The sequence below is a fragment of the Netta rufina genome (assembly GCF_964035555.1).
Source record: "Netta rufina genome assembly, chromosome: 5".
NCBI lineage: Eukaryota > Metazoa > Chordata > Aves > Anseriformes > Anatidae > Netta > Netta rufina.
In genome coordinates this window covers 11,784,543-11,805,962 of record NC_140128.1, presented here as the reverse complement: position 1 = coordinate 11,805,962, position 21,420 = coordinate 11,784,543, and the positions used below count along the sequence as shown (strand labels likewise).

At 71.6% G+C, this 21,420-nt stretch overlaps 5 protein-coding genes across 5 annotated transcripts; 2 read left to right on the top strand and 3 right to left on the bottom strand.

Annotated features, from left to right (window-relative positions):
- Window positions 1-2,153: 2,153 nt before the first annotated feature.
- Window positions 2,154-6,408, bottom strand: SLC43A3 (solute carrier family 43 member 3). Its single transcript, XM_084287121.1, has 13 exons — window positions 6,308-6,408; window positions 5,917-6,140; window positions 5,451-5,580; window positions 4,946-4,992; window positions 4,778-4,854; window positions 4,608-4,700; window positions 4,348-4,487; window positions 4,080-4,186; window positions 3,581-3,736; window positions 3,380-3,493; window positions 3,035-3,221; window positions 2,778-2,901; window positions 2,154-2,351 (listed from the first exon to the last, which is right to left on the bottom strand). Exons 2-13 carry the CDS (start codon window positions 6,110-6,112, stop codon window positions 2,196-2,198), a joined length of 1,527 nt encoding a protein of 508 aa, XP_084143247.1. The 5' UTR covers window positions 6,113-6,140; window positions 6,308-6,408; the 3' UTR covers window positions 2,154-2,195.
- A 3,618-nt stretch (window positions 6,409-10,026) lies between these two features.
- Window positions 10,027-13,562, top strand: RTN4RL2 (reticulon 4 receptor like 2; the record flags this gene model as incomplete). The annotated part of the gene is made up of 3 exons (XM_084286887.1): window positions 10,027-10,060; window positions 11,868-12,352; window positions 12,831-13,562. 3 exons carry the CDS (start codon window positions 10,027-10,029, stop codon window positions 13,560-13,562), a joined length of 1,251 nt encoding a protein of 416 aa, XP_084143013.1.
- Window positions 13,563-14,492: 930 nt separating this feature from the next.
- On the bottom strand, window positions 14,493-15,848 carry TIMM10 (translocase of inner mitochondrial membrane 10). Its single transcript, XM_084287244.1, has 2 exons — window positions 15,698-15,848; window positions 14,493-14,792 (listed from the first exon to the last, which is right to left on the bottom strand). The coding sequence occupies exons 1-2, from the start codon at window positions 15,766-15,768 to the stop codon at window positions 14,591-14,593; spliced, it is 273 nt and encodes a 90-aa protein (XP_084143370.1). The 5' UTR covers window positions 15,769-15,848; the 3' UTR covers window positions 14,493-14,590.
- Window positions 15,767-19,553, top strand: SMTNL1 (smoothelin like 1; the record flags this gene model as incomplete). The annotated part of the gene is made up of 8 exons (XM_084287258.1): window positions 15,767-15,930; window positions 17,263-17,809; window positions 17,909-18,071; window positions 18,281-18,311; window positions 18,415-18,531; window positions 18,757-18,859; window positions 18,926-19,077; window positions 19,359-19,553. The coding sequence occupies 8 exons, from the start codon at window positions 15,767-15,769 to the stop codon at window positions 19,501-19,503; spliced, it is 1,422 nt and encodes a 473-aa protein (XP_084143384.1). The 3' UTR covers window positions 19,504-19,553.
- Window positions 19,554-19,664: 111 nt separating this feature from the next.
- UBE2L6 (ubiquitin conjugating enzyme E2 L6) lies at window positions 19,665-21,209 on the bottom strand. The gene is made up of 4 exons (XM_084287388.1): window positions 21,128-21,209; window positions 20,604-20,693; window positions 19,995-20,181; window positions 19,665-19,912 (listed from the first exon to the last, which is right to left on the bottom strand). The coding sequence occupies exons 1-4, from the start codon at window positions 21,152-21,154 to the stop codon at window positions 19,749-19,751; spliced, it is 468 nt and encodes a 155-aa protein (XP_084143514.1). The 5' UTR covers window positions 21,155-21,209; the 3' UTR covers window positions 19,665-19,748.
- Between the last annotated feature and the right edge of the window lie 211 nt (window positions 21,210-21,420).

Here is a 21,420-nt window from a genome sequence, read left to right as displayed (position 1 = left end):
GGCCTCGGGCAAGCGGCCAACGTGTCCGCGGCCCCCCCCGGTCCCCCCCAGTGTCCCCTCTGGGCAGAGCCGCTGGCGGTTGGTGGCTTGGGGCCGGGCCGGGGTGGCGCAAGGCTGCGGGGGACACGTGGCCCCGGCACCCCTATAAGGGCCGCGGCGGGCAGAGCTCCCCCAGCCCCCAGGTGAGGAGCGGGGACGGGGATGGGGATGGCGAGGGGGGGCTGCAGCCCTGAGCAACGGGCTGGGGCTGGGGGCTGCAGCCCTGGGGCAGGCACCGGGGCTCTGCAGTGCCCCATGGAAGTGGTGGGGGGACGTGGGGGCATGGGGAACACGGGGCCAGGGGTGGCAGTGGGGAAGCAGGGACAGGGGGGCAGTGGGGCTGAGGGAATTGGGAGGTTATGGGGGGGCTGAGGGGTAAGGGGTGGCAGCAGGGGCATGGGGACACGGGAATGGGGTGTCCCCAAGGGTAGTGGGGGCCAGGACCATGGGGGTGTCAGAGGGACAAAGGGCTGGGGGCGAGGGACGGGGTGGTGTTGGGGATGCTGGGGGTGGCGAGGGACACGGGGTGGCACTTGGACTGGGGCTGTGGGGGTGGCACTGGGGATTGGGGTCATGGGGGTGGCGCTGGGCACTGGGTTTGTGGGGTGGCACCGTGGCAGCCGAGGGCCCCCGGTCTCTGGGGCCGTCCCCCGGGGCCAGACGGCCCCAGGCCAAGGGGGTCCCCCCAGGCCCTCCGTGTCCCCGCAGCCCCCAGCACCATGCGGCCCTGCCTGCTCCTCGCCCTGGCCCTGCTGGGCACGGCCTCTGCCCGCCACCTGGGTGAGTGTCCCCGGGGAGCCGCAGGGACGCCCGAGGGTGCCGCGGGGACACCGCAGTGACGCCCAGCACCGTCCCCAGCCGCCGGCCCCTCCGAGGTGGCCAAGGTGGAGGAGCCGGACCTGGAGCTGGAGCCAGAGCCGGAGCTGGAGGCCGAGGCCGAGGCCGAGGAGTGCCCGCTGGAGGCCGAGACGGAGGCGCTGAACATCACGGAGCCGCAGAGCGCCCGCACCTTCCGCTACATCATCGTGCGGCGCTGCCAGAACTTCCACACCGCGCAGGTGGGCAGGGCTGGGGGACCGCGCCGGGGGTCCCGCTGCCGCCCGGCCCTGGCGCGGCCCCGTAACCGGCGCCGTCCCCCCACAGCGCGTGTGCTCCCGCTGCTACCGCGGCCGCCTGGCCTCCATCCACAGCTACCGCACCAACGTCCTGCTGCAGTGCAGGGCTCGCGCCCGCATCAACAACCGGCGCATCTGGATCGGGGCCATCACCCGGCCCGTGGTAAGGGGCCGCGGGCACGTGTCCGCACCGGGACCCCCCGTCGCGGGGTCCCAGTCCCGTTCTCCATCCCAGCAGCCCCCACCCCAGTACCCCTGGACATCTTGGCCCTGTGGGTGTCCCCAGGGGTGTCCCCAGGGTGTCCCCGGGGGTGTCCCCAGGGGTGTCCCCAGGGGTGTCCCCCAGGGTGACGCCGGTGACCCTGCAGGGCGGCAGCGTGTTCTGCCACTGGTCTGACCGCAGCGGCTGGAACTTCGCCTTCTGGCTGCACGGCTACCCCCTGCTCACGGGGCGCTTCTGCACCACCCTCTGCACCGCAAGTCAGTGCCCGGGGGGCTCGGGGGGCTCGGGGGGCTTGGGGGGGCTGTGCTGGGAGCCGGGGCCCTGAGAAGCGCTGGGCTGGGGGAACGGGAGGATGCCGGGGGGTGTTGTGGCAGGAGATGGTAGGGGGCTGTGGGGCTGAACCCGGGTGTGCGTGGGGGGGGAGCACGGGGGGGCTGGGGGGGCTGCAGGGTGCGCGGCCTGACCCCAGCTCCTGTCCCCAGATGGGCGCTGGAGGAGCACGAGGTGCCGGGTGAGGCTGCCCTTCATCTGCGAGTACTGAGGGCGCTGTCCCAATAAACGAGAGTCCTGGCACTGCGTGTCCATGTGTTTTTGGGGACGTGGAGGGGCTGTTCCCCCAGCCCCGTGAGGCGGAGGGTGTCCCAAACCCACAGCAGCCACTGGGGATACCACAGGGAGCAGCACACAGTGGTTGTTAATATTTATTCCCCCCCAAAACACCCCCCCATCTCCCACTGTGCCCCCTGGCACAGGTCCATCCCTCCCCCAAAGTCCAGTAGAAAATGGCTGCGGCGGGCGCTGGGTGCCGGCTGTGGGGCTCAGTGCGGTGTCTGGGCAGGGGTCTCGGCGCTGGGGGGGGCATCCAGGGGGCTGCTGACAGCCTCCAGGTCCTTGGCACGCCGCCGGCACTCACGGGCCACCACCACGGGGCTGACGTAGGCCACCAGCACCACGGCAATGAGCCCCACATTCACCTGTGCGGGGCGAGGGGCGTTGGGCATACGGGGCAGGGGTGACCCCACCCGGGCAAGGAGCCTCTGCTCCAGCTCCTTGGCCGCCCCGAGGCTGCGTGTGCCAGAGGCAGCACCCCACAGCCCATTTTACCATGCTGCAGGACTTCCCAACCCTTCATGGGGCAGCACCCCCATCCAGACTTACTCCGAGCCCTCCATCCCACCATAGGGCATGAGCCCCACCCTACAATGTGCTGGGACCTCCCTCTCACCATAGGCCAGTTCCTCCATCCCCCCTTGGGGCAGGAAACCCCCCAGCCCCAGACCAGGACCTCCACCCATCCACTGACCCTTACCACCCCCCCTCTGTAGAACAGGAGCCCTATACCCCCCCGGGGCAGCCCCCCACGGGCTGTAGGACCCCCAGGGGCTGCGGCGAGCACTCACGTAGAAGGGGTCCCCATTGAGCACGCCGTTCACCAGGGCGATGCAGGGGTACTGCAGCAGGGCCACCAGCGCCGACAGCGCCATGGCCAGCCCGTACAGCTTCCCGAAGTGCTGCGGGGGGAACCTGCGGGGACACCCCGCACGTCACTACCGCCCCCACACCATTTTCTGCCCCCTCCACCCTGTCCCCAGTGCCGCGTCCCTCGCCACCACCCCTGTCCCCTGGCACCGGCACTCTCCCGGGGCGCAGGACTCACGCGATGGCCAGGAAGGCGGCGTTGCCCCCGTAGAGGAAGGAGCGGCTGATCACCTGGAGCACGAAGGTGGCCAGCTGCACGGGCAGCACGGGCACGGCCGCGCAGACGGAGAACAGCACGCACTGCGTCACCGTCACCACCAGCGACAGCACCGACGCCTGCAGGTCGGCCAGCGCCCCCCGGGCTCCTGCGGGCACGGCAAGGTCAGGGCACGCTGGGGACGTGTCCCCAAGGAGCACAGGGGCCAGGGCACCGGCACGGTGGCCCCCCCAGCCACACGGGCACAGCAGGGACATCCGCTGTGCCGAGTCCCCAGGGTGGGGGCGCGGGGACGGGGGCGGTTACCCTCCGGGTGGTGCGCCTTGCCCCGCTTGTGCCGGTCGAGGATGAGGCCGTTCCAGGGGGCGCAGAGCACCCCGCAGAGCTGGGTGAAGGCGAAGGCGTTGGTGTAGGTGCTCACTGTGGGGAGGCAGGGTCAGCGAGGGGGCCGCGGTGCCCAGCTCCCCCGGGGTCACCGGGACCCCCGGCGCGGCCGCCGTGCCCTACCCAGGCTGTCGTCGCCGCGGGCCAGGTGGTCGAGCAGCGGGTTGAGGGTGCCGATGAAGAGGTAGTGGCGCAGCTGCATGACCGAGAGCCACACCACGTGCCAGAAGAAGAGCCACGACAGCACGCAGGGGCGGAAGGGCACCGGCGCCGCGCCGCCTGCACGGGCACCAACCCCGTAATCACACACATCCCATGATCATAGTCACAAAGCCCATATTTATAGACCACGCCCTCCGAGGACACGCCCACCCATCGGGACACACCTCCCAAATGGCCACACCCACCCCCATTTGGCCCAATGGCCATTGAGGACCCCCTACTGATGCCCTTGTGGCCACACCCCATCACATGCTTGACCATGCCCAACCCTAAGCCACGCCCCCTTCATCTGCATATGATATGCATATCATTCGGCCTCGCCACCCCCAGCGTGCTCAGTCCCAACCATGGCCCTGCCCACCCCCGCAGACGCCCCCTGCCCCCCCGGTTCCCCCGTCACCTTTTGGGGCGCTGGGCTCCAGGGGCACCTCCTCGGGGCCCTCACCCCCCGGCGGGCGCTTCTCCTCGTAGGTGCGGTAGGACTGCGACCGCCCCGGGCACTGCAGCCTGCAGGAACGCTCACCCCGTCACCCCACCCGCAGCGCCACCTCCGCCACGGGATGGGCACCCCCAAGCACCCCCAGGACAGGCAGTGCCACCAGAACGGCACAGCCCCACCCGGGGACGGGATTCACCCCCCCCGTCGGGACGCCACAGGACCTCCTTACCCGTAGTTGTAGGCTGGGGGCAGCGGGTAGGGGATGCGCGTGCGGGGCATGAGGAAGAGGGTGCGCAGCAGGTGCCAGGCGCTGCAGGCTGCCATGAAGAAGAACATGGCCTGCAGGGGCAGCCCGCGCTCGTACAGCACCTGGGGACACGCACACGCTGTCACCGCCCCGGCTGTGTCCCCAGCTGCGTCCCAGCTGTCCCCGTGGCCGTGGCTGTGCCCCAGCCGTGCCCCGTTCTCCCAGCAGCGCCCCGCGCCCACCTTTATGATGAGGAAGATGGCAGAGGAGGAGTCGAAGGCCCCGTTGTAGAGGGTGATAACGATGGAGCGGTACTTCCCGAAGAGGTTGCCCACCTGGCGGAGAGACCCCCCCCCCATGACACCGGCGTCCCCAGCACCAGGCGGGGTGCCCCGGGTGTCCCAAAGCTCACCTGCATGTTGGTGAGGATGAGGAGGATCCCGCCCACCGACAGCATGGACATGGCCGGGAAGAGCAGCACGGCCAGATCTGGGGACACCGGTGTCAGCGGGGCTCGGAGACACGGGTGGCCCCCCAGCCCCCACGGGGGCAGCGGCACCCGGCCACCGCGGGGTCTCACCTCGCGTGGAGAAGGCAACCAGCAGGGTCCCGCCGGTGTAGAGGGAGCTGAAACGTGGGGACAGCGGGGACAAAGTGGGCACAGGGCACCGGGGGAGGGCTGGCAGCCCTGTGCCCGCGTGGCACCCGGCACCCCGATGTCTCCTGGGCGCCCCGCCACTGCCTCACGGGACACCTGCAGGGCTGGGGGACATGGGGACAAAGCAGGCATGCTCTGGGGACATCGAGGGGGACATCTGCGGGTCTGGGGGTGTCCCGGGACTGTGGGCAACATGGGACACGCCAGAGACATTTGGTGGCTGTCCCGGTGTCCTGGGGCTGCCACCCGCGCCTCCCCCGTGCAGGCAGGGCCCTGCCAGCCCCACCCTGCCTGGGCTCCCCGATAACCGCCCCAGTCCCGATAACGCCCCCCTCACGCCTCCCCGGCGCCAGCACCCTGCTAACGAGCCCCCGGTCCCGGGGCACCCATGGGTGCCATGTCCCTGCCCCCCGACGCAGCCACTCACATGGCAATGAGGCGGGCCACGGCGGTGCCGAAGCGGTCAAAGACGTAGCCCATGGGCAGCGTCATGAAGTTGTTCATGAAGGAGCCGATGGTGAAGACGAGGGAGAACTGCTCGTCCTGCCTGCTGCAGTCTGCAAGGCAGCGGGGACACGGGGACAGCGGGGACGTGGGCACCGGCACGGCGGGGACAAGGGCGTGGGGACAGGAGAAGCAGCACCCAGGGCAGCAGGCAGGGGGACAGCGGGCAGGGACGTGGTGCACCAGGACAGCAGGGACACGGGGCACTGGGGAAGCTGGCGTCCCCTGGCACCGTGACAATGGGGATGTAGGGATGAGGACCGCAGGAACACGGGGCACCAGACACTGGGGACACGAGGCAGAGGGACAACGAGCAAGCAGGACACGCAGGGAGTGGATATGGGGCCAGGGGACCAGGAGGGATGGGGACGATGTCCCCGGGGCCGTACCGTGCAGCAGCGTCCTGTTGGGGCTGGGGCTGGGGCTGGGCGAGGCCTGGCACAGCTCCCCGAAGTACTCCAGGTCCTTGAGGACGTAGACGAGGGAGGCCCAGCCGAAGATGATGCCGCAGAAGGCCCCGCACTCCAGCAGCCCCGAGAGCAGCGTGCCCAGCCGCTTGGCCCGCCCCGCGCCCCCTCCCGCCATGCTGCTGGGCACGGGGCTCCCGCTGCGCCTGCAGGTGACAAACGGGGGGGTCACAGCCCGGCGTGGTGGCACCCCGACGGGGATGTGGGGTGGGCAGCACCCCGCAGGGCACGTGGCCAAATTGCCCCTTGTCCCCCGGTACCCACCCCGTGCACCGGCACCCCCCCGTGCGCACGCGTGCCCCCGCACACCCACCTGCCTGCGGCCGGACCTCGTGCCACTGCCGCGGAGTTTGGACCCGGGGCCGGACCCCGCTGCGCACGCACGGCCGCCCCGCGCGCACCCGCCGTAATCTGACGGGGGCACCCGTGGGCCCCCCGGGGCTGCCGGCACCGATAGGCGCTGGTTGCCTCTCCGCAGCACCGCCCCCCCTCCGCCACCCCCCTCTCCTTATCTCCCCGCAGCACCCAGTCCCAGGGAGCTGCCACCTCCCCTGGGGGCCTGGCACAGCCCCCGGGGACATTGGCATGCTGCTGAGCACCTGGGGACAATGACACGCACACCCTGCCCCGGGGGCCTGGCACGCTGGTAGGCACCCTGGCACGAACTGTAGGGACACTGGCACAGCCCCTGGGAAGCTGTCACACCCCCTGGGGACAATGGCACCGTGACAGGCGCGCTGGCACCCCCTCAGGGATGCTGACACACCCTCCTAGGGACGCTGGCACCACTTGTAGGGGCTCTGCCACACCCTTGGGTGCCTGGGGAACCCCAATCACAGCCCCTGGGGACACCGGGACCCTGCTGGGAACCCCCTGTCACTGCCCTGGAAAGCTGGCACACCCCCAGGAACCCCATCAAGCTCCCCCTGAGGGATCCCAGCACGTCCTCTGGGGACACCGTCACATCTCGGGGACCCCGTCCCCCTGTTTGGGGCCCACCATACCCACAACAACCCGGTCCCACCGCTGTCACCAGTGTCACCAGCCGGCTGCCACGAGCACCAGGCTCCCATCCCCTGGCCTGTGTGCTCCGCACCCCCCCTCCGCTCAGCACCCACCCTGTCCCTCGGTGTCACCGTGTCCCCACGCTGTCCCCGGCGCTGGCTCAGCTGTCCTGCGGCCCCGCGTAATGGCTGCTAATGAGGCTTCATTACCGCTGGACGGAGATGGGCAGAGCGGCTAAAGATTAACCCAGGCCCCGTGGCCAGATGGCGACGGATGTGTCCCCGGAGCTGCGCTGCCTCCAGCCACCCCACGGGGACTTTGTGGGGCTGGGGCTGGGGCAGGGGTGGCACAGGGTGGCCGCGGCCACCGGTCCCAGCATGGCACAGAAGGGGACGTGGCCTGCCTGGTGCTGGCGTGTCAGCACAGGACACCCCAAAAAAAAACATGGGGTGACCAGGTCATTGTCAGTGTGGGGGTGATGTCCCCTCTGTCACCCCGTGCCACCTCCGGCTGTGACATGAGGCAGGTGGGGACGCCCCCCACAGCAGCAAGGGATGCGGGAGGCCGGGTCTGGCCTGGCTGCAGCTCCTCCAGGACAGCTCCTTTTAATGATTAATGTGGATGAAGGCAAATTACTCCCCCGGGGGGCGGGGGGCAGGGGGCACGCTGCGGAGAAGGGTCCCCGAGGGGGCAGGCGTGGCTTCTCCAGAGGCTGCTGTGGGGCTGGGATGCGGGGCGCTGCCCCACGGCCCCCCAGATCTCCCCCATCCCCAAGCACCCTACGGGGCCCTGGGGTGGCAGCGGGGGGCTCCCCACGCCCGATCAGCCCCGCAGCCCCCCCGGCACCGCCACAAGCACCCCGCAGCCCCCCAGTTCCCCCCCCTCCCCGGCTCCCCATCCCCAAAACCTGCGCCCCCCGATCCTCCTGAGCCCCTCCCCGGCCCGGCCCGGCCCCGCGCCCCATCTCCCGGCCCTGCCCGGCTCGGCTCCGCGGCGCCCTCCCGCATCCCTCCGGGGATGGCACCGCCGCGGCTCCGCCCCGCTTCGGCACGGCTCTGCCCGGCTCTGCCCGGCCCGGCACGGCTCGGTTCGGGCTCAGGCCCGGCTCGGATGCTCCCGGGACTCCGCACTCACCCCCCGGCCCCGGCAGCGCTCGCCCGTCCTCCGCGGTGGGGGGGGCCGGACCGCCGAGGCCCGGAGCCTCCCCCCGGGCGTGGCGGAGGCTGGGGGGCGACCTCCGGGGGTCACCTCCCCCTGGGTGTGTCCCCGGCCCCCCCCCCCCCCCCGGCTCCGCCAGCCCCTGACCGACGCCCCCCGCGCCCCCCCCGGCTGCGCCCTGCCGCGGTGTGCCCCCCCAAAATGTGTGTGTGTGTGTGTGTGTGTGTGTGTGTGTGTGCGCGCCCCCCCAGCTCCATTCATCCCTCACCCGGCCACTCAACCCCCCTCGCCCCCCCCGCGGCTCCATTCAGCTGCTCAGCACCCAGCCGTCCGTCTGTCCGGCCAGCACCACCTGGCCCCCCCTGTCTGTCCGTCCAGCCACCCATTCACCCCGACATCTGTCCCGCTGCTCAGCCGCCCCCCGATGTCACTGCGCCCCCCCCGCCCCCCCCAGCACCTCCTGCCTGCCCTCCCCTCCCCACCCGTCCGTCTGTCCGGCCTCCACCCCAATCCCTCATTGACCATCCCTACCCGCCCGCCACCCCATTGCCACCCTATCCCTGTCCCTAGGCCTTATAGGGTCACCAGGGGCCTGTCCCCGTGTCCCCACGCCATGCCCCCACGGGTGGGTGCCCCCACCACACCCCACACACCCCCAGCGCCCTACAGGCACCCTACAGGCACCCTACAGGCACCCTACAGGCCTATAGGACGGGGACAACCCTTGGCACAATGGGGTGCCCGGCTCCCTGCGGGACGGGAGAGACCGTGGGGGCCGCGCTGGGGAATTTGGGGAGGGGGACACGATTAGGGGAGGGGGACACCCAATTAGGGGGGGGGGACAGCGAGCGGATGGCAGCCCCTGAGTCAGCCCCGTGCCGCCCGCGACGCCCACCGCTCCCCGCCAGCGTCTGTCTCTCCAGCTTGTGATATTTCGCTCGCCGGGAGCCGCGCCGGAGACGGCACCGCAAACACGGCGGGTGCCAGATTGTGCCGCCGCAGCCTGGCACGGCCACGCGTGCCCCTCCCCACCCGTGGGGCCGCTGGCACCCCACACCGGGAAGGAGGGAGGGAGGGAGGGAGGGACACACACACACACGGGACACCCCGGTGGCGCAGGAGCCACCCAACACCCAGGCTGGCACCGCGGACAGCGCCCGCTCCGGCACCGCGGACAGCGCCACGGTCCCGCGTGGCCGTGGGGACGGAGCGAGGCCACCTCCCGAGCCCCCCCTCCCGGCTGTCCCCCCGTGCCCCGCGCTCGGGACGTCCCCTCCGACCTCCCCAGGACCCCCGCGGCGAGTCCCCAAACCCCGGGGAGGCTCCTCCGCCGTGCGCCCCCCCCGCGCCCACTCTCGCCGCACCCACTCGCGAGTCCCCGCGTCCCGAGTGGGCCCCCCCCCCGTGTCCCGCACCCCCAGCGGGCACCGCCCACCCTCTGCGCCTCCCCTTGTCCCCGCGTGTCCCCCTTTTGCCCCCCGCGGGTGGGCGCGTCCCGCGTGGGTGTGCGCGCCCCCCGTGGCGTGTCCCCCCCCCCCGAGGCTTAACGGGACGGCCCGGCCCGGCCGGGGAAGGGTTAAACCGAGGGGGGCGGAGCGGGGCCGCCCCGGGATAAGGCGCGGCACCGGGCACGGCTCAGCCCCTCCGGGAGCCGCGGGGAGAACCGAGCCCAGCCGTGCCCACCCGTGCCCAGCCGTGCCCACCCGTGCCATGCCCCGGGGCGGCGGCGGCGCTGGGGGCGGTGGGCGCTGCCGGCGGCGTAACGGGGGGTAAGGGGGGGCGCGCAGCCCCCCCCCCCGGTCCCGGCCATGAGCTCCCGTGCACCGGGCAGTGCCTGAGCGCCCGCTCCCGGTCCCGGCCGCCCCCACCATGCTGCCCCCGACGGCTCGGGACCTGCCCCAAGGTAGGCGTGGGGCGGGCCGGGGGCAGGGACCCGCCGCGGGGGGGGGCGCACGGCCCGGCTCAGGGGTGCCCCGGGACCCCCGCCCCCCCCTCCCCTCCTCCCGGTGGCCGCGGGGACGTCGAGGGGGCGCAGCTCAGGATTTTGGGGGACCCCGAGGTTGTCGGGGTGAGCCCCGAGCGCACGGCTCGGGGCGGGGGGGCCCGGGGTGAGCGGGGAGCCCGGGGGCACCCAAGGGTGCCCGGGGTGCGCTGCGGGTGCCGTGCGCCCCCCCCCCCACCCCCGGGGTGCGCGCTGTGGGTGCCAGGAGCACTCCGGGGTGCGCCCCCTCGGGGGGGAGCCCTCAGGGGGAGCCGGGGGGGGCCGGGGGCACCCCGATAAGGGCGCGGGGCGCATTTAGGGCGCGGGGCCAGCCGGAGTCCTGAGACCCCACAACCCCCCCGCGGCACCTCGGGGGCTCGGGTACCCCGCGGGTGGGTGCCCGGGGGGGGGGGCGCAGCGCTCGGGGAAGGGAAGCGGGACGGGGGGGTGGGTTTGGGGGGGGGGGGGAGCGTTTGGCACGGGGAGCGGTGCCCGGGAGCCGGTGACTTCAGCGCTAAACTGAGTCAGCCCGCGGCGAGGGGGAGTGACAGATGGGGCGCGGGAGGGGGGCGACGGGGGGGCGCACGCCGGCACGGGGCGCCGGAGGAGGGGGGCGGCGCCGAGCAGCTGCGCCGGACGCCTCCTCGTCGTCGTCCCCCCCTTCTCCGTGTACCGGGGGGGGGCACACGCACACGCACACACACACACACACACACACAGAGCCGCCTCCCATCCCCCGGTGGAGGCAGCTCCGCGCTTCCCCCCTTCCCCTAAAAAAAAAAAAAAAGAAAAAAAGAAAAACTCTCCCCCCCCCCCCCCTCCCCATCTCCACCTCTCCGGGCCCGGGGCCAGGCCGCGGGGCTGAATTATGGATGAGGCTCTCGGGTTGCACCCGAGGGGGGGGGACCGATATGGGGGACGAGGAAAGGGAGAGGGGGGGGGGGACACGGGGGCGCAAACGCACCCGGAGCGGCGGCGACGCGTGTCACCGGTGCGCGCGTCAGCCCGCGCCCACGCGTGCCTTGCCCCGCACGTGGCCGCGGCACGCGTGCACGTGGCGCCGCCCTGCCGCCGGGGGCGCGCATGGGGGGCATCACCCCCCCGGGGGGGGCCGGACCCCACGGGAATGGGGGTGTGAGGACGGTGAGGGGCGCCCCGAGGGCTCCTTGGGGTGCCCCGGGGTGTGGGGTGCGCATTGAGGTTCTGATGGGATCGTGAGCCTGGGTATGGCCCGAGGAGCTCCTGGGGCAGCGGGGTTGTGCGGGGTGGGTGTGGAGCTCTTGGGGTGCGTGGGCCTATAAAAAGGTCGTGGGCATGGCCCCAGGGGCTCCTATGGGATCTTGGCCCTCTGGGATGGGCACGGCCCCACAGGGCTCCTAGGGGAGTGTGGGCATGGCCATGGAGGGCGCCTTGGGTGCGTGACCCAAGGGTGGGCACAGCCATATGGGGTGGGCACGGCCTTATGGGGTGGGCACAGCCTTATGGGATGAGCTTGCTCATTTGGGATGAGCACGGCCATTCGGGGTGGGCACGGCCCCATGGAGCTCCTGGGGCCAGAGAGAGCCCGTAGGCAGCCCGCGCCCTGGGGTGCTCCTGGGGGTGCCCTCCCCGGGGTGCCGCGGGGTGCTCCGGGCACCGTGCGGGGCAGTGGGTGTGCGGGGCTGGGCTGGGGGCTTCGGGGCGCTGCCCCGGGCCGTGCCCCCGGGCTGATGCCCCACTGTGCCCGCAGGCGGGCGCCTGGCGGCCCTGCTGCTGGTGGTGCTGGCGTGGGTGCCCGGCGGGGCACCCGCCTGCCCTGCGCTCTGCACGTGCTACGTCTCGCCGCCCACCGTCAGCTGCCAGGCCAACAACTTCTCCTCGGTGCCCGCGGGGCTCCCGCCCGGCGCCCGCCGCCTCTTCCTGCAGAACAACGTCATCAGGGCGCTGCGGGCGGGCACCTTCGGGCCCAGCACCGTCACCCTCTGGCTCTACTCCAACAACATCTCCTCCATCCAGCCGGGCACCTTCCGCCACCTGCCCGCCCTCGAGGAGCTCGACCTGGGTGACAACCCTCACCTCCGCGTCCTGGCGCCCGACACCTTCCACGGCCTCCGGCGCCTCCAGGCCCTGCACCTCTACCGGTGCCAGCTGGCCAGCCTGCCCAGCGGCATCTTCCGTGGCCTCCACAGCCTCCAGTACCTCTACCTGCAGGAGAACGGGCTGCTCTACCTCCAGGTCCGCCTGCGCTCGGGCAGGGACCCGGGGCAGCGCCGCCGGAGGTGGCCCCGTGGGGCTGGGGGGAAGGGGGTGGCTGTGGGGCGGGCGTTGGAGCAGGGTTTGGGGAGGCTGGTGGGGCACGGGGCCTTCTGCTGGGTGCCCACGGGGCAGGGTGATGGGTGGGGATGGGGGTGCAGGGATGGGGTGTGAGGTGGGGCACCAACGGGATGTGGAAGTCTTGGTGGTGCCCATGGAGCGAGGATGGGGAGGGGGCTGAAGGATGGGGACATGGGACAAAGATGAGGGATGCCCGCGGGGCAGGGATATGGAGATGAGGGATATCTGATGTCCATGGATCAGGAACTGGGGCAGGGAGATGAGGGATGCCCATGGAGCATGGATGGGAGGAGGTCAAGGTGATGCATGGTGCCCGTGGGGCTGGGACAGGTCCCCAAAAGTGCCCCCAGCACCCACGCCCTTTCTCCCCCCCCCACAGGATGACCTCTTCGCCGACCTGGCCAACCTGAGCCACCTCTTCCTGCACGGGAACCGTGTGCGGGCGCTGTCGGAGGGCGTTTTTCGGGGGCTGCCCAGCCTGGACCGCCTGCTGCTGCACGCCAACCGCCTGGCCGCCGTGCACCGCCGCGCCTTCCGCGGGCTGTCGCGCCTCACCATCCTCTACCTGTTCAACAACAGCCTGGCGGCGCTGCCCGGGGACCCGCTGGCCGCCCTGCCCGCCCTGCAGTTCCTGCGCCTCAACGCCAACCCCTGGGCCTGCGACTGCCGCGCGCGCCCGCTCTGGGCCTGGTTCCGCCGCACCCGCGTCTCCAGCTCGCCCGTGCCCTGCGCCAGCCCCCCGCAGCGCCGCGGCACCGACCTGCGCCACCTGCGGCCACAAGACTTCGACGGCTGCCCCGAGGAGGACGAGGACGAGGAGGAGGACGAGGAGGAGGAGAAGGACGAGGGTGGCGGTGGTGGCGGTGCGGTGGCCGTAGTGGGCACCCCCGGGCGGGCGCTGGGCCGCCCCGGCACCCTGCCCGCCGCGCCGCCCTCCGCCTTCTATCGCGACGGGCTGCCCCCTCACGACCTGCGGGGGTCCCAGCCCCGGCCGCCCCCCCCGTCCCGTGACTCCCGCGGCCCCCCCGAGGACGACGTCCCCTTGGCTGCGGCCCCGCGCCTGGCCCCTGCCCTCCTGCCCCTGCTGGCCCTGCTCCTGCCCACCCTCTGAGCCCACCCTCTGGGGGGGGGCTCGGCCCCATTTGGGGGGCACCCGGACCCCTCCTCGTCCCCGGGGGGGTCCCCCTGGGTTTCCCCGAGCTGCTGGGGGCACCTGGAGCAGGGGGGGGGTCCCCAGGACTCGGCCCTCCACCCGCCCTGAACAAACCCCCCCCCGCAGGCAGCGAGCGGTTGGGAATTATTTATTAAAAATGGTCTTATTTTGGGAGCCTGGGGCCCGGCTGGCTGCGGCGCTGCCTTTCCAGGTCACGGCGCGCTCTCTGCTCGTGAAATATTGATGGCCCCGGCACCGCCGCCGGCCCGCAGGGCGCCACGGCGCACGCACGGCTCGCTGCAGCACGGCACGGACAGACAGACGGACGGGGTCGGGACCGGCCGCCCCTCTTCTGGGGTCTCTCAGGGCCAGGGTTCTTCTCCGGGGGTTTTCTCTCCCAGTTTCTTGTCCCAGTTTCCCCATGTAGGTGTCTGGTCAGGTATCTCCCCCCCCAAAGCGTCCCTGTTGGTGTTTTGGGGTCGTCCCTGTCCCTGTGTGGGTGTATTAGGGTTTTCCCTGCCCAGGTGTGGTGTATTGGGGTTATTCCCCTGCAGGTGTCCCCGTGTAGGTGTTTTGGGGTCGTCCCTGTGCAGGTGTCCCTCTCTGCCTGCCCTATTTCCCTGTGTGTCCCTGTAGGGTCTTTCCTAGCCATCCCCTAGTGTTTCCCTCCCCCCCAAGCCCCCGGGGGCCGGCAGCGCCCCGTCCCCACCCCACAGGGGATTAGGAGGGGCTCAGCCCGGCTCTGCCTAATCCCAGATTACATGGGTGGGGCTGGGGGCACGGCGGGTGCCCCCCTCAAGGACATGGCTCTGGGGGGACACCAGGGGGGGCCACCCCCCGTCCCACAGCCAGATTTGGGGCACGAACCCTTGACAAAACAGCGCAGGGTGTGTTTGGGGGGCGAGGCGAGCAGCCAGCTGGCCCCAAAGCCTCCAGTTTATTAATGGGGGAAGGGGAGGGGGGGGACACGCACACAAAGGGGGGGGTCAGGCGGTGCCCGTGCCCTGCTGCATGCGCTTGAGGAGCTCCTCGTCCTGCAGCGACAGCTCCGTCAGCTTCTTGCCCATCCTCTCGTGGACGTCCAGGTACTTGGCCACGCAGCGGTCCAGGCACACGCTCTCGCCCTTGGACAGCTCGGGCTCCTTGTAGTGGGGGGGGACGCACTTGCGGTGGCACGCCTGCGTCATCCTGCGTGGCACCGCGCTGTCACAGCCCCGCCACGTGCCCCAGTGCCCCCTGTGCCCCCCCAGCACCCCCTGTGCCCCCCCAGACACAGGCAGTTCCCCAGCAGCCCCCCCCAATCCCTCAGGCACCTCCAGTGTTCACAGCCCCCCCTATTCCCCAGGCACACCCAAATCCTCTCAGGACCCCCCCATTCTCCAGAACCCCGCAGCCCCTCCAGGACCCCCAGCTCCCCCAGATTCCTCCCCAGTCCCCCCAGTATCCCCTAAATGAGGTCTCCCCAAAGACCCCCAAGACCCTTAGAGCCTCCCAGGGCCCCCAGCTCCCCCAATTCCCTCCCAGCCCCCCCAGTGTCCCCTGACTCGGGCCTCTCAGCCCCCCCCCCATTCCCTAGCCCCTCCAAGACCCCCTAACTCCCTGCAGCCCCCCAGCTCCCCCAGCCCCCCTCAGTCCCCCCCAGGACCCCCAGCTCCCTCATCCCTGACCCTATGAGGACCCCCAACCCCTCCCCAATCCCCATGCACCCTCAGGACCCCCAAGCCCCCCCCGGACCCTCAGGACCCCCTCAGCCCCCCCAGGACCCCCCCAGCCCCCCTCAGCACCCCCAGCCGCCCCCCATTCCCAGGCTCCCCAATCCCCAGCCCCCCCAAGACCCCCTAAAACCTCCAACTCCCCCCTCAATCCCTAGCCCCCCAGCCCCCTCCCCAGCTCGCCTGAGCCCCCCCAGGCCCCCCAAGCCCCCCCCAACCCCAGCCCCCCCCCCCAAAACCCCCTCCCCAGCCCCCCCAGGACCCCCCAGAACCCCTCAACCCCCCCCAATCCCTAACCCCCCAGGACCCCTCAGCCCCCTCCAGGACCCCTCAGCCCCCCTAAGCCCCTCCAGGACCCCCCAGGCCCCCCAGCCCCCTCACCGGCTGTACATGTCTGCCATCATGTCCACCTCCAGCTCCGCCGCCAGCTGCTGGGCCCGCAGCGGGTCCATGGCGGCCCCCGGCGGGAAGCGGCCGCCCCACGCGCTTCCGCCCGCACGCCGCCCCGCCCCGCCCCGCCGCCGCCCCGCCGGCCAATCGGAGCCGGGAGGGGAGGGACTGGCGCGCGGCCCGGCCAATGAGAGGGCGGGGATCGAGGGGCGGGGCGCGGGGAGGTGAAGCGGGAGGGGAGTCGCGCTGCTCGCCCTCAGCCCCACGGGGACGGGGTCGGCGCTCGGCCCCCGCGTGTGGGGCTGGGCCCCAGTGTCCCAAATGTCACCAGTGTGCCCCCAATGGCCCAAATGTCCCCCCAGTGTCTCCCCAATGTCCCCTCATGTCCCCCCAATGTCTCCACATGTCCCCAGTGTCCCCCCAAGTTCCTAAAGTCCCACATGTCCCCTCATGTCCCCACATGTCCCCATGTCCCCTCACGTCCCCCCCCATGTCCCCCCAATGTCCCCCATGTTCCCCATGTCCTCCAACGTGCCTCCAATGTTCCCCCATGTCCCAAATGTCCCCCCATGTCCCCTCATGTCCCCCCGTCCTCCCAATGTCCCCCATGTTCCCCATGTCCCTCAATGTCTCCCCATGCATCTGTGTCCCCAATGTCCCACCACATTCCCCTGTGTCCCCCCTGTCCCCCTGTCTCCCTCCATGTCCCCCCACGTGCCCCATATCCCCCATGTCCCCCCCAATGTCCCCACTGCCCCCTCCTTGTGTCCCCCGTGTCCCCCATGTGCCTGTGCACTCCATGTTCCCCATGTCCCCTCATGTGTCCATGGTCCCTATGTCCCCCCAATGTCCCCATGTCCCCATGTCCCACACCTGTGACCCCCCCATGTGCCCCATATCCCCCCTGTACCCATTGTCCTTGTGTCCCCCCGTGTCCCCCACATCCCTGTGTTCCCCCCATGTCCCCCCCAGACCATCTCCCCCCGACCTTCCCAAACCCTATGGGGGTACCGCTGTCCCCTTGTGTCCCCATTGGTCCCCCCGTCCGGCCATCCCGCTGCCACCCACGCGGCCGTGTCCCCTCCTCGCCCGTCCCACAGCATGTCCCCCGCTCCCCCCGGCCCCGCTGACTGAAGGCGGCACCTGCGGTGCTCAAATAGCACCGGGGGCCGGGACGGGGCCACCGAGGCTGGGACGGGGCTGGGGAGGCCGGGACGGAGCCCGGAGGACGGTGAGGGTGGCTGGGGGGGGATATGGGGCAGGGGGCTGGGGGCTGGAGGGATCTGGGGGGGTGACGGGGGTGTCGGGGAGCGGGGAAGGGGATGGGGAGAGGAATTGGGATGGGGTGGGGTGGGGGAGGCCAGGGGGAGGCTGGGAGGGGGAATGGGGAGAGGATTTGGGGAAGACGGGAGGGGGACGGGGCAGGGTTTGGGATGGGGGGGATAGGGGGGAGAGGGGGCAATGGGGTGGGGGAGAGCTCGGGGTGGGGGGAGGCAGGGGGGGAGGCTGGGAGGGGGCACAGCAAGCCCCCCGCTGACAGCCCTGCGGCCCCGCAGCAGCGGCATGGAGCCCCATGGAGACCCTGCCACCGGAGACCCCAAATCCACTGCCCCCAACATGGGGGACCCCACGCAGCCTCCCGGGGGGGCGGCGGAGGCTGGGGGGGAGGCCAAGGTGGAGGCAGCGAAGGATAACGGGGGGGAGGCCAAAGGAGAAGAGGGTGGGGGGGGGGAGGCCACGGTGGAGGCACCAAAGGATAATGGGGTAGAGGCCAAGGTGGAGGCTGCAAAGGATAACGGGGGGGAGGCCAAAGGAGCAGAAGATGGGGGTGAGGCCAAGGCGGAGGCAGCGAAGGGCACTGGGAGTGAGGCTGGAAAGGGCACTGGGGACGAGGCCAAGGCAACGGAGGCCGCTAGGGATGGGGGCGAGGGGGAGGCTGCGAAAGGAGCCGGGAGCGAGGCCGGGGGAGCGGAGGCTGCCGGGGGCGAGGCCGATGGGGAGGCAGCGGTGAAGGAGCCCCCAGCGGCACCGGCTGCTGGGGGAGAGGCCGAGGCGGAGGAGAAGGCTGAGCCGGCGGCTGCAGGCGGCCCCCGGGGCCGGCAGGTGAGAGGGGACACGAGCGGGGTGGCACAGCTGGGGACAGGGGACAGAGGGCCAGGACGCGGTGCCACGTCCCGCTGCCACCCCGCCTGTGCCCGGCAGGAGCCCACCTGGCTGCAGGACGAGGAGGACGAGCTGTGGCCTGAGTTCCCCCCCTGCTCACCCAGCACCGAGGGGGCGGCCAGCCCCACGTCCCCCCTCTCTCCCACATCCCCCATGTCCCCTACGTCTCCCCTGTCCCCTGTGTCCCCCACATCCCCCACAGGTAAGGGCCGTACTGGGCAGGGACACTGGAGCCCCCTATAGATCCCCTATAGATCCCCTACAGATCCCCACATCCCCTCCCTATAGGCTCTGTCCCCAGCCCAGGGATGCCCCTCAACCTGGGACCCTGCACCCAAGGGTGCCCCCAGGGGGTGTCCCCATGCGGGGTGCCCCCTCCCACCCCGCTGACCCCTCTGATTTCCCCCACAGCTGGTGCTGAGGGCTCGGGAGGCAGCGAGAGGTGAGAGCCGGGGGGTGGGACCCCAAAACCCGGCTGTCCCCATCGGTGGCACCCCCAGCGGTGCCCCCGTCCCCACGCACGGTGGCCACACCTGTGTCCCCAGGGCTGCGTCCCCAGGGGGGCCACGGGACCGGGCGCCCCCCAGGGTTGTGGCTGTGGGGCGGCCACGGGCGAGTGCCAAGGCACAGGGGCGCAGCGCCATCCTGGAGAAGTTTGGAGGGTGAGTGGGGCCTGGGGGGGGGGACAGGGGGCAGTGGGGGCTCAATGGGGTGGCTGGGGGGGAATGGGGTGCGTGAAGTAGTTGGGGAGGGAATGGTGTTATGGGGCATGTGGCAGAGGGGGACACAGGGGACGTGGGGCACGGGGCTGCTGGGGAAGGGCCCCGTGAGGGAAACGAACCCACGGGGGACACCGTGCGCTGCCCCACGGAGCGGGTTGGCCATAGGGCAGCCAAGGGCCCGGCCCCGCACCTGAAGCGCCCGGGGGGCGCCGGCTCGGTGAAGGCCATGCTGCTGGAGTGGTGCCGCGCCAGGACCCGCGGCTACCAGGTGAGGGGCGGCGGGGCGGGGGGCCGGGGGGGCTGCCGGCACCCTGACGCCCCCCTGCCCGCCCAGCACGTGGACATCCAGAACTTCACGGGGAGCTGGGGCAGCGGCCTGGCCTTCTGCGCCCTCATCCACAGCTTCTTCCCCGACGCCTTCGACTACGGCAGCCTCCAGCCCCAGGACCGCCGGCACAACTTCACCCTGGCCTTCGCCACCGCAGAGTGAGTGCGTCCCCGTCCCCGTCCCCTCCGGATGGTGGCACTTGGCCCCACGGGGAGGGTCAGGGTGGGAATCGGGACATTTCTGCTCAGAAACAGCAGTGAGGTGTAGGGACAGGTTGCCCAGGGAGGTGGTGGGGTCACAGTCCCTGGGGGTGTTCAAGGAGAGGCTGGACGTGGTGCTTGGGGACGGGGTTTGGTGGGGAAATCGGAGGTAGGGGACGGTTGGGCCAGGTGATTTTGGGGTCTTCCCAACCCTCATGACTCCGATGCTGTGATTTTAGGGCGCGGGCCGACTGCGCCCCGCTGCTGGACGTGGAGGACATGCTGCGGCTGGCGGTGCCCGACGCCAAGTGCGTCTACACCTACGTGCAGGAGCTGTACCGCAGCCTGGTGGCCAAGGGGCTGGTGAAGACCAAGAAGCGCTGAGCCCCCTCCCCGGCCCCCAGCGCCCACCCCGCTCCCCGCCCCAGCGCTTCGTCCCCCTGCGTGGCTCCCCGGCAGTAAAGGTTTGCAGTGCCCGGCCTCGTCTCTATTTTTTGGGGACCCCATGATGTTGAAGGCTCACGGAGACAAAGCAGCAGGGGGAATAAATTAATTACTTTATGGATGGAGTGGGGGCGATGCCCAGGCCCCGGGGGGGCTCGGGAGGGGGCCAGGGTGCTGAGCTGAGCTCAGGACCCGGGAGGCTCTGGCCGCGGCTCGGCGTGGCTGCGGGTGTGCTCCTCTGCACGCCGCCAGAAGGTTTCGGGCTGCTCGCCCAGCTCGCGGGCCAGCTCCAGCCGCATCACCCGCTCCCTGTCGGGGTGGTCCAGCAGCAGCAGCAGGTCCTGCAGCACTGCGGGGGGTACACGGGGGGTTGGGGGGGGTCAGCGCCCGGATCCTCCGCACCCCGGCACCCCCCAGCCCCCGGCACCCACCGTGGACGGCGCGGGTGGTGTGCTGCCAGCAGTGAAGGGAGGTGAGGGGCTGGCAGACGCGGCCGTCCTTGTCCACGCCGGGGTGGTAGATGCTGGTCAGGAGCCTGGCGCAGGGGGGGGCCAGCGGGTGGTGCGGGGAGAAGACCAGCTCGAAGCGGAAGGCGCCCATGTTGTAGGGGGGGTTGTTCTGAGGCACAAAGCGGGGCGTCTCAGCCCCCCAGTGCCGCCCAGGCACGGAGGGGATCCCCCTGGACAGCCCTCACGGAGCACCCGCAGCCCCGTGTGCCCCATGGGGGGGTGGGAACCCCACCCACAGCCCCCTGGGTGCCCCCACATCCCCCCCAGTCTGCACGGTGTCCCCAGGGGAAGCCCCCCCATAGTGCTTCCCACAATAAGGACACCCCCCGCCGTGTCCCCAAGGACCCCTGTGCACCCCAAAAAACCCTGGGACCCCCCACGCACCCATGGCACCCCTGTGCACCCCTCACGCCCCTGAGCCCCCCCTCCCCAGGACCTCCCCTGTATCCCCCCACACCCCCAGAACCCCCTTCCCCCAGGACCCCCCCGTGACCTCCCCACCCCCAGGCCCTCCCCAGGCCCCCCACTCACGGGCAGCAGCAGCCCCCCCCAGCGCAGCACGTCGCCCCCCAGCAGCTGCAGATCGCGGACCCCCTTCCACTGCCGCGCCTCCTCCAGCTCCTGCGGGGGGGGGGGAACGAGATTAGGGGTGGGGCCACCCCAGTACACGCCCCGACGGGGAAACGAAACTGGAAGTCAGCACCCACCGGCACCCACCGGCACCCCACGGCACCCACCGACACCCCATGGCACCCGCTGCCACCCCACAGCACTGGGACCCACTGGGACCCCCCAGCATTGGGACCCTCCTGGCACCGCACCCCCTGACACCCCCTGGCACCCACTGACACCCCCTGACACCCCCTGACACCCACTGACACCCGCCAGCACCAGGATCCCCCCCGCACCCTCACCTCGGGACCAGCACCCCCCAAATGCCACCAGCACCCCCCACAACCCCCTGCCCCAAATACCGCCCCGCTGCACCCCAGTACCGGGACCCCCACCCCATTGGGGTGGGCACCCAGCGTGCCGCCCCCGGTGCCCCCACCCACCCTTGCCAGCCTCCTGCTCATGGCCATCGGTGCCGGGTGCCAGGTGCCGGGTGCTGGGTGTCCCGTTGGGCACCTCGGGGTGGGACCCACCCGAGGCCACCCCTTTGGGGGTGGGGTAAGAGGCGGTAGCCCCTCCCTGAACATGGGGGCCAGGGGGGGCAGATGGGGCAATTGGTGGCTGGGCTGCCCCTTGGCACCTCGGGGGGCATAAAGATGGGGCCGTTGGGTGGCTGGGCTGTCCCTTGTCACCTCGGGGGGCACGGAAAAGGGGTCGTTGGGTGGGTAGGCTGCCC

Excerpts from the sequence above, each read along its gene's own strand:
- TIMM10 (XM_084287244.1), bottom strand. The coding sequence starts at position 15,768 with ATGGACCCGCTGCGGGCCCAGCAGCTGGCGGCGGAGCTGGAGGTGGAC. Across the intron at positions 14,793-15,697 it reads ATGGCAGACATGTACAGCCG|GATGACGCAGGCGTGCCACC; the intron begins GTGAGGGGGCTG and ends GGTGCCACGCAG.
- SLC43A3 (XM_084287121.1), bottom strand. The coding sequence starts at position 6,112 with ATGGCGGGAGGGGGCGCGGGGCGGGCCAAGCGGCTGGGCACGCTGCTC. Across the intron at positions 3,494-3,580 it reads CCGCGGCGACGACAGCCTGG|TGAGCACCTACACCAACGCC; the intron begins GTAGGGCACGGC and ends GCCTCCCCACAG. Across the intron at positions 2,352-2,777 it reads TCAATGGGGACCCCTTCTAC|GTGAATGTGGGGCTCATTGC; the intron begins GTGAGTGCTCGC and ends CGCCCCGCACAG.
- UBE2L6 (XM_084287388.1), bottom strand. The coding sequence starts at position 21,154 with ATGGCCATGAGCAGGAGGCTGGCAAGG. Across the intron at positions 20,694-21,127 it reads TGAGCAGGAGGCTGGCAAGG|GAGCTGGAGGAGGCGCGGCA; the intron begins GTGGGTGGGGGC and ends CCCCCCCCGCAG. Across the intron at positions 19,913-19,994 it reads CACCACCCGCGCCGTCCACG|TGCTGCAGGACCTGCTGCTG; the intron begins GTGGGTGCCGGG and ends TACCCCCCGCAG.